The 8,763-nt window shown below is 48.8% G+C and overlaps 1 protein-coding gene across 2 annotated transcripts; it reads right to left on the reverse strand.

The window, feature by feature from the left end:
- Positions 1–464: 464 nt before the first annotated feature.
- On the reverse strand, positions 465–5,301 carry C5H1orf216 (chromosome 5 C1orf216 homolog). Of its 2 annotated transcripts, none has more exons than XM_034503835.2 (2): positions 5,088–5,301; positions 465–3,109 (listed from the first exon to the last, which is right to left on the reverse strand). In XM_034503835.2, exon 2 carries the CDS (start codon positions 3,102–3,104, stop codon positions 2,412–2,414), a length of 693 nt encoding a protein of 230 aa, XP_034359726.1. In that variant the 5' UTR covers positions 3,105–3,109; positions 5,088–5,301; the 3' UTR covers positions 465–2,411. The 2 variants fall into 2 exon arrangements, with proteins under 2 accessions (XP_034359726.1, XP_034359724.1); XM_034503833.2 differs by lacking the exon at positions 5,088–5,301 and adding an exon at positions 4,937–5,073.
- Positions 5,302–8,763: the final 3,462 nt, after the last annotated feature.

The raw sequence follows: 8,763 nt of genomic DNA on the forward strand, positions 1-8,763 counted from the left end.
GTTTCTCTGTGTAGCCCTGGCTGTTCTGGTACTCACTGTAGAGCAGGCTGGCCTCAAACTCAGAGATTTGCCTGCCTCTGTCTACCAAGTGCTGGGATTAAAGGCCTGTGCCACCACACCCAGTATGACTCTTGGCCTTTTGCAGTCAAGGCACCCTTCAGAGCAGGGGTGTGTGGTGTGTGCCCTCAGAATCTGTTCAAATATAAGTGTGACTTAGGACAAGAGCAATCCCCTGTGGTGCTATTACAGCAGAGGCCAACTCTCCACTGTCAGCCTTGGGAGACCCTGATACTGCTAGGCAAATTCTGATATTTATTTATTTATTTATTTATTTTATTTATTTTATTTTATTTTTGTCCACAGTATCTCTCAGGCTTCCAGCACTTGGCCCCAACTTAAAAGTGGAATTCAGTGTGAAAGAGACCGCCAGGCAACAGACGGAACAAAAACATATCCTCGAATGATTTAATTTCCTGCCTTAGTTTATTTATGTTGGATCGGTCCAGAGGCCAGGTTCACATCCATCATGCAAGCTGTATAGACGTCCCAGGGTCCACATTTCACCTACCCACACATCAAGGATGGAACTGTTTGGAGATAGTGAGGAAGAGCCCTCACTTTGTAGATGAGGAGACTGCGGGCCAGACACAGCATCAGTGCTGTCCCTGTCACCTGCTGCCACTCCTCCTTTGAGCCACTGCCTCACCCACTAGGATCCTGTATTATCTTTGCACCCAGAACCAAAACAAACGGCTCCACTACCTATTGATCCACCCAATACGAATTCATTTCCGCGGCATGAAGCCTTCCCTAGGGGCCTGCCGATCCCCGTTCTAGGGGCCACGTATCCTAAGAGCTTCAGGAGGTTGGAGTGACCCTGTCCTTTGACTGATTGGAAAGCTGAGTTCTGGGTCCTCTGGATAGTCTGATTGAGGAAAATGAACCAAATCAGTTGGACATTCACTGCTGCTGAAGCGAGGTAGGCAGAGCGAGGGAGCGGTGGAGAGAAGGGAGGTCCCCTAACTCCTGGCCTTGGCGCATCTGGTCTATGACCTGCACGCTTATACGCACAGTCCCGTTCAGTGTGCTTAAACCAGTGTGGCTTTAGCCTCTCCTCACAGTGGAGCAGGAGGGTGTGTTCTGGAATTCTCCTGTTCTTCAGAGAGTTCTACCAGTCATTCTCTCCCACCCTCACCTCCCACGGAGCCAAAGACCGGGTTCAAAACAAGTTTCTTCTCTTTCTTTCTTCTTTTCTTCTTTCCTTTCTTCCTTCCTTCCTTCCTTCCTTCCTTCCTTCCTTCCTTCCTTCCTCTCTTTCTCTCTTTCTCTCTTTCTTTCTTGTTTTTGTTTTGTTTGGGTTTCTATGTGTACCCTGGCTATCCTTGAACTCACTCTGTAGACCAGGCTGTTCTGGAACTCAGAAATCCAGTTGCCTCTGCCTCTCAAGTGCTGGGATTAAAGGTGTGCACCACCAGAGCCCTGCTAAGAGGACAGTTTCTTCTATCATTCTTTATCTCCACTCCCACCCCTGCCACGGCCTCCACCATTATGCCAGTTCCCTCCTTGATACCAATTCTCCACAAACCGTCCTGGCCAAACAACCGTAAATGCACAGGAAGGCCAGTGCAGCCAATACATCTCTGAACCGGGACTGGGTGTGCAGCTCAGTGGTAGGACATTTACCTAGCATGCACAAGGCTCTGGGTTCAATCCCGGGTACTGTATGTCACAAGCAAAACAAACAAAAAGCAACCACCCCAGATAAAAAACACAAAAAAAGCCAACGTTAGGGACAACAGTCTTAGAGCAAGATCGGAGGGGAAGGGATAGGAAAGGTAGCCTGGGAAACTCCAGGAGAACAGATCAGCCACAGCCCTCAGATATATGACAGTGAGATAGGCTTCTTGCTCCTGGAAGCTGTGAGGTGAGACTCAGTAGAGGATCAGGCTAGGGTAGACTTTGGGAACACAGGGGATGGGTGGACGCCCTGCAGGTGCAATTGAACATATATTTATACATACCTGCTCTTAAGTCTCTGCAAATACACATGTTCCTAGCACATGCTTCTTATGCCAGCACTGGAACATGTAAGTCTCAACACACAGAGGTTCACTCACACCCACACAAGCCTGTACATTTAAACGGATACACACACACATACATATATCTTTTGCCTCTACATTCGGGAATATATATACACATTCCTGGATACCTAGCCACACATGCATACATAAACACACATGCAACATGTAACACATACAAGTCCATTCACACATGCCTTACATACCTGCTTACATGTCAGCATATACCTAATCACTTAGGCTTACTTGCACGCATGCCAACTAATATTCACATACTTCCTTGTGCATAACCACACATAAGCCTGCAAATATACACACTTGTGCACACCCTTAGCCCTGGTCCTGGTGCCTGCAAGGTGCTTCCCTCTGTTGCAGACAGCGGATAAGTTCCTTCCGGTTGTCTAGGATAGTGTCAAAGCTCTCTTGCAGCCGGGCCTGCTGGTCAACCAACTGGTGCTGCAGAGCCCGAATCCACTGGAGCAGTGCCAAGCGACGGTACATCACCAAATGCACATGGTGTTTCTCCTTCTCCTGTTCTTTGTAGCGCTCCTGAGCCTGCAGCTGCTGCACAGCCTGGGCCACGGAGGGCAGAAGGGGATCCAGAGGGCTCGGACCTCGAGGGGTGCCACAGACAGGTTCTGGACTGCTGCTAAAGCTGTCGATGCTCAAGGAACTGCTGGCATAGCCAATGTCCTCCAGAGGCGAGCAGACACTGCTGGCACCACTCAACTTCTCTGGCTCAGCACCAGGGATCTCTGCACCTTCCGGGGGACTGCGGACTCCGGCCTCAGGGAGCCCAACGGCTTGGAAGACCTGGTTATCAGAGGGTGACTCAGAGGAGCTCCTTATCAGAATGGGATCCATTTTGCCTGGCATGCCATGCCAGTTCTTATTGGCATCCTTAGCACTCTCCACAAAGTTGGAATTATTGTCTGGTTGGAGGTCCGGTTGGCATACTCCAGGAGGCAGGCTCCCCAGGTACTGGGCCCCCTCTGCCAGGCCTGGCTGGATGGCTGCAAACATCTGGACTGTGAAGAAGCAGAAGAATGAGTCACAGCAGGACAAGATGGAATGGCAACCTTGAGCCCAGTAAGTAACCTCTTCATGGTGTCCCTCCCTTCTCTCTGATTATTTGGTCTGTTTCTCTCACAGGGTTTTCCCTTTAAGGCTGACCGTCTCTTTATTCTACAAACTTCTCCACAGGTCACTTCATCCTGTTATAGCTTCAAGAACCATCTTGTGTAGGTAACTCTCAGATCTGTGTCCAGCCCGGATTCAACCCCTACCGAACCCTGTGACCTACCACCAGTTCTTCAAATTCTACACAGCCAAACAGGGTCTCCTTACAGGACCCTCGGGCAGGACAGCTCTGCCAAGTCCATCTAGCCAAATACCCAGGAGCACCCTGGACTACTAACCCTCCCCCCATGCCCATCTCACTGTCCACATTTTGACCAGCTCTCCTTTGGTTCTGGTCATTTTGACCTAAGTGATTGGCACAGCCTTTCCACTGACCCTCCTTCAATTAAAAAATATAAATTTAGGGGCTGGAGAGATGGCTTAGCAGTTAAGCGCACTGGCTGCTTTTCCAGAGGACCCACGTCTCATTCCCTGAACTCAAGTCAGGTGGTTTACAACTGCCTGCATCACCAGCCTCATACCGACCCACTCCTGTGGCCTCTCTGTTCACACACATGCATGTGTGCCTACATACGCAGACACACAGACACAGATATTCTAACTTTTTTTTTTTAAAAAAGATGTCCAGTTAAATAACAAATAACACTTCTAAAAGGAACATACGTCTACATCTATATAGACGTATAGATATAGACAGATATATTTCATAAGACCACCGAAAACCATGAACATTTACATAATGATTCATAACAGCAAAATTACAGTCATAAAGTAGGAACAAAAGCTGAGTGCTGGTGGCGCACGCCTTTAATCGCAGCACCTGGGAAGCAGAGGCAGGCGGATCTCATGAGTTCAAGACCAGGTTGGCCTACAGAGCAAGTTCCAGGGCGCCAGAGCTACACAGAGAAACCCTGTTTGAAAAAGGGGGTCACCACAACACGAGGAGGAACTGTTTTAAAAGGCCGCAGCATTGGGAAGGTTGGGAACCACTGATCTAGTGTAAAGCCAGCAATAGCAGGTGTCTGTAATTACCTGCAGAGAGAGAGAGACACTACCGTGGGATTCCTGTACTTAAGAAGACACAGTAATCGGACCAGAAGGCGGCTACTGCAGAGGACCCAGGGCTCTGATCTCTTTCTCTTCCTCCACACCAAGGAACCCCTGTCTCCTGAACCCACAATGTCAAGCTGCCTCTCTTGCAAATCTGTCCCTTGCCCACCAGTGCTCCTGGTACGTGTTCATGGCCTAGTTTGCTCCATCCGGATCCCTCCCGCTCTTTCTTCCCCAATAATCGCTTTTGCGTACGAACTGACAGGAGGTTCTATTGACCACATTTCTATGACTGGACTAACTGAGGCCTCATGAGTGAGAAATACTATTAAGCCAACCAAGCAGCCACTAGGAAGGTTCCCCTGTAGGTGGCAGGGCCCCTCCCCACACCCAGCAATGGGCAAAAGTCATGAAGAGAGACTGAGGTTGGGACAGATGTTTCACCTCTTTGGCTTGTGCGAAAAGTCCTGAAGACACCCCGTCCTCCTCCCCCTCCCCCACCTCCACTCCCGACACACACTCTATTTTGAAATTTTTTCTAAATCTAGCCAGGCTCACAAAGGAAGCTAGGGTGGGGTGGGAATGGGACTAAGGATCCAGGTTCGAAAAGTCGGTAAAATGAGTCCAGACATCCTAAGATCAGGATTTCTCCCAAGCTAATCCACCTTGTAGCGTGAAGGAAGGGGGCGGCTGTAGCATGGGCATTGGCAGCCTCGCAAGGGACAGAGCACTGTGACCCTAATCTCTACAGAGGCATCTCCTCAACCCGCTCTCCGGCGGCTGGGCCCCAAGCCCTCCATCAGGGCCCGGACTCACGGCCTAGAGGCACCCGCTCCTGCGGGGCTCGCTACGGTTCCTCGGGGCCTGCTCGCTGCAAGGTGGGGGCTCCTGGACCTGCGCTTGCAGGCGTGGTGGCGCGGCTGCTTGCTCCCGGCACAGCGCCCCCAATCCCGGCCCGGACTGCAGGGTCCAGCGGCGGCTGCGCGGCTGGGCGGAGCGGCCTGACTCACGTGGGCCGGTTCGGTTCTCCGCGCAGGAACTGCCTCCTCCCGCGGTTTGACCCGAGAGCCTTCTAGGTCCGGTGTCATCTCCTAATCACCCTGGCCAGGCGCCACGAATCCATCGGTTCTCTTTGCTGTAGACATGGTGACGAAATGCTTTCTTCCTGGGTTTTCCAGTGGCTCGGAAATTGGCGAGACCGCGGTGCGGGTCCGGTTCTGCTGCAGCATCGGTTGCGGTCCTTTGCCAGCTCCAGCTCGGCACCTTTTCTGCCGAGAATTCCCTATTCACCCCACTTACTCTCTATTTTGGGATCTTTGAGCTCCTTTCTGACTCTTAGACCTGGTTTTTAAAAGATCCCTTCACTGTACTTTACCTATCTGATTAAATGCACTTAGTGACAGCTGGGTGGATTTTATTGCTTTGTTTGTTTGTTGTTTTGAGACAGTCTCAATATGTAGCCCTGGCTGTCCTGGAAAGCACTACACAGTGAAATCTGCCTGCCTCTGCTTCCCAAATGCTGGAATTAAAGGCGTGCTTCATCACCGCCAGCCAGTTTTCTTTAAGATTTTATTTTTTATGTGTGTGTATATATTAGTGTCAATTTCTCTCTCTTCTCTCTTCTCTCTCTCTCTCTCTCTCTCTCTCTCTCTCTCTCTCTCTCTCCCTCTCTCTCTCTCTCTCTCTCTCTCTGTGCGCGCACATGCGTGCGTGTAACTAAGAATGGAACCCCACTCAAGGTAAGTCACAGTTCTTCCTTTAGACATGAAATTAAAAGACAAGAGAGTAAAGACTTCAGACTATGCCTGCAGCAATCATATTTCTTATTAAGTGGAAGAAGCCAGTCTGTGTACCAGGAGAAAAATGATACTAACACACAGGAACTGAGACAAAGACATATGGCTGGCCAATGTCCCAGTCTCTGCTTCCTAAGTTTCTAGTTTTGATGCCTTCCCATGAAGTTCATATCTTGCCATACCCTACCTGAGTGGAAATTATCTCACTGGTAGTCAAAAGATTCTTGAATTAACACACTAGTACAATAAGGTAATCCTAGATTCTGCTCACTCACTGCTGTTGTGTAGCTGTCTCTGAACTGAAGCATCAGAGGGAGGGTTGTGAGATTCAGAAGATTCTCGAGGGCCTTCTACAAGGTTGTGAGTGAGGCAGGGGTTGCTGGGGCAACAGAGACTCTTCAGTGAAGCTGCCTGCGACTTGTCCTGGAGGATCCAGGGATGCAGATTTTGAGTGGTCACCCAGCTGGATTCAGGTTTTCAGTGACCTAGCTGCCTTTGAGTTATCAATGGCCCTGTGAGTGAACCCCGACCATAAGCAACCCTGGTCAACTCTTTGGTTCACCAAGCTAGACTTTGATGGGACTGTTCTTTCAGTCTGACATCACTGCCCTCTCTGGTGGGAGTGGTGTCTGTTCATGTCTCCCCAGAAGGGGACTGCCTAGTCCTCGGTAAGCACTAGCAGTTCATGTGCCCTTGATAGTCTCCATGAGGACCATAGGGCCTGTAATCCCCCATCATGTGGAAGTTGAAAGGGTCTGAAACATAAACAAACCATCTCTGTGTTCCTGGCTAGAAATGTTCCTCTAGTTGTCCAAACTTCCTGACCTGCAGAATCTAGACTCTCAGAAACAACAAGCAAACCTGCAAAGTCTTCAACCACATACAGTACCAAACCCTTCAACTACGTTTTATATATATATATATATATATATATATATATATATATATATGCATTCTGACTTTCAAAACATAAAGAATTGTAAGTTAGGTACTTGCAGCTGCAGCTATTGAGAAGGTACAGGCAGGAAGAACATTTGAGATCAAGAGTTGGAGACCAGCCTGGGCAACATGGTAAACAGATTTATATATCAAGGCCAGAGAGGTTAAGAGCACGTGCTGTCCCTGCAAGAGGACAATTGTTTGTTCCCAGTACCCATGTGGCAGCACAGAACTGGCTGTCATTCCAGTTCCAGAGGATCAGACCTCTTCTTCTGGCCTCTACATGTACACCATGCAAGCAGTCATGCACATAAAATAAAAGGAAGTATATCTTTTTAAATAAAGAGTATAGATAAGGGCTGGAGAGCTAGCTCAATAGAAAGAGTAAAAGAAAGAGTACTTGTTGATCTCGCAAAGGACCTGGGTTCAATTCCCAGCACCCACATGGGGTTTCATGATATCCATAACTCCTGTTCTAGGGGATGAGACACTGTCTTCTGGTCTCCACGAGCATCAAGCACACATGTGATGCACATGCTTACACACAGGCAAACACTCCTACTCATGAAATAAAATTTAAATTGTGTATTGATTATGATTGTTGATTTGAAGCCTATATTATGCTTTGTATCCTAACACCCCAACCTGGCACAACTCACTCAATAATTCCATTGTTCTCTGTAGACCAAGCTGACCTTCGCAATTCTGCCACAGCCTCTGGAGTAGCTAGGATGACAGCTCTATGTCTCCAGGCCTGGCTTCTACCATCCTTTAAAGCTAGTTAGACTGAGCTTAGCGCCATATACCCTTAATCCCAGCACGCGGAGGCGGAGGCGGAGGCGGAGGCGGAGGCAGATGGATCTCTGTGAGTTCAAGGCCAACCTGGTCCACAAAGCAAGTTCCAGGTCAGCCAGGGCTACAAAGCAAGACTCAGTCTCAAAAAAAAAAAAAAAAAAAAAAAAAGAGTTGCCACCACCACCCCTACCCCTGCACACCAAAACAAACAAACAAACCTCCAAAACAAAACAAAACACAAAACGAAACCAACCAACCAACCAACCAAACAAACAAACAAAATACCCCAAAACCCTGCCAGTTGCTTCCAAATGACATAGTAACACGTAAGTCAAGTGGATTCCAGAAAGTGGAACTTGGTCAAGGGTGATATTGGCAGGAGACACCCCAGCATTGTATAAATAATGCATACAGCGAATCTGGCTGTCCCATAATTTCCAGAAACATGAGACTGTGGAGACAGAAAGGCTCAGGAAGCCATGGCTCTCTGTGTCTGGAAACAGAGAACATAGCTGGTGTTATTCAATCACCAGCCGCTTCTACAGTCAGGACGCTGGGGGATTAGTCACTCCAAATATAGAAGTATCTTTGACTGTGTTCACCCATCTCCCCGTATACGCCAGAGACACAGAAACCACAAGCTAACCAGGACTCAGCTGCAGGCAACTCATCGTGAAGACCTTAGAAGTGAACATCACGAATACTGGCAACAGGATGGGGACCTGGCTCAGCGCATAAAGTGTTTGCTTACCACACAAGTTTGAGGACCTAAGTGTGGGTCCCCAGCACCCACGTAAGAGCTAGGTAATAGTACCATGCACCTCTAACTACTAGCACAAGGGAGGCAGAGGTGATCCCTGGGGCTCACTGCCTAGGCAGGGTAGCTGACATCAGCTAAGTCCAGGTTCTTGAGAAACTCAAAAAATAAGGTGAAGGTAAGGAGAGATGGCTCAGTGGTAAGA

Source organism: Arvicanthis niloticus, chromosome 5 (assembly GCF_011762505.2).
Source record: "Arvicanthis niloticus isolate mArvNil1 chromosome 5, mArvNil1.pat.X, whole genome shotgun sequence".
Taxonomy (NCBI): domain Eukaryota; kingdom Metazoa; phylum Chordata; class Mammalia; order Rodentia; family Muridae; genus Arvicanthis; species Arvicanthis niloticus.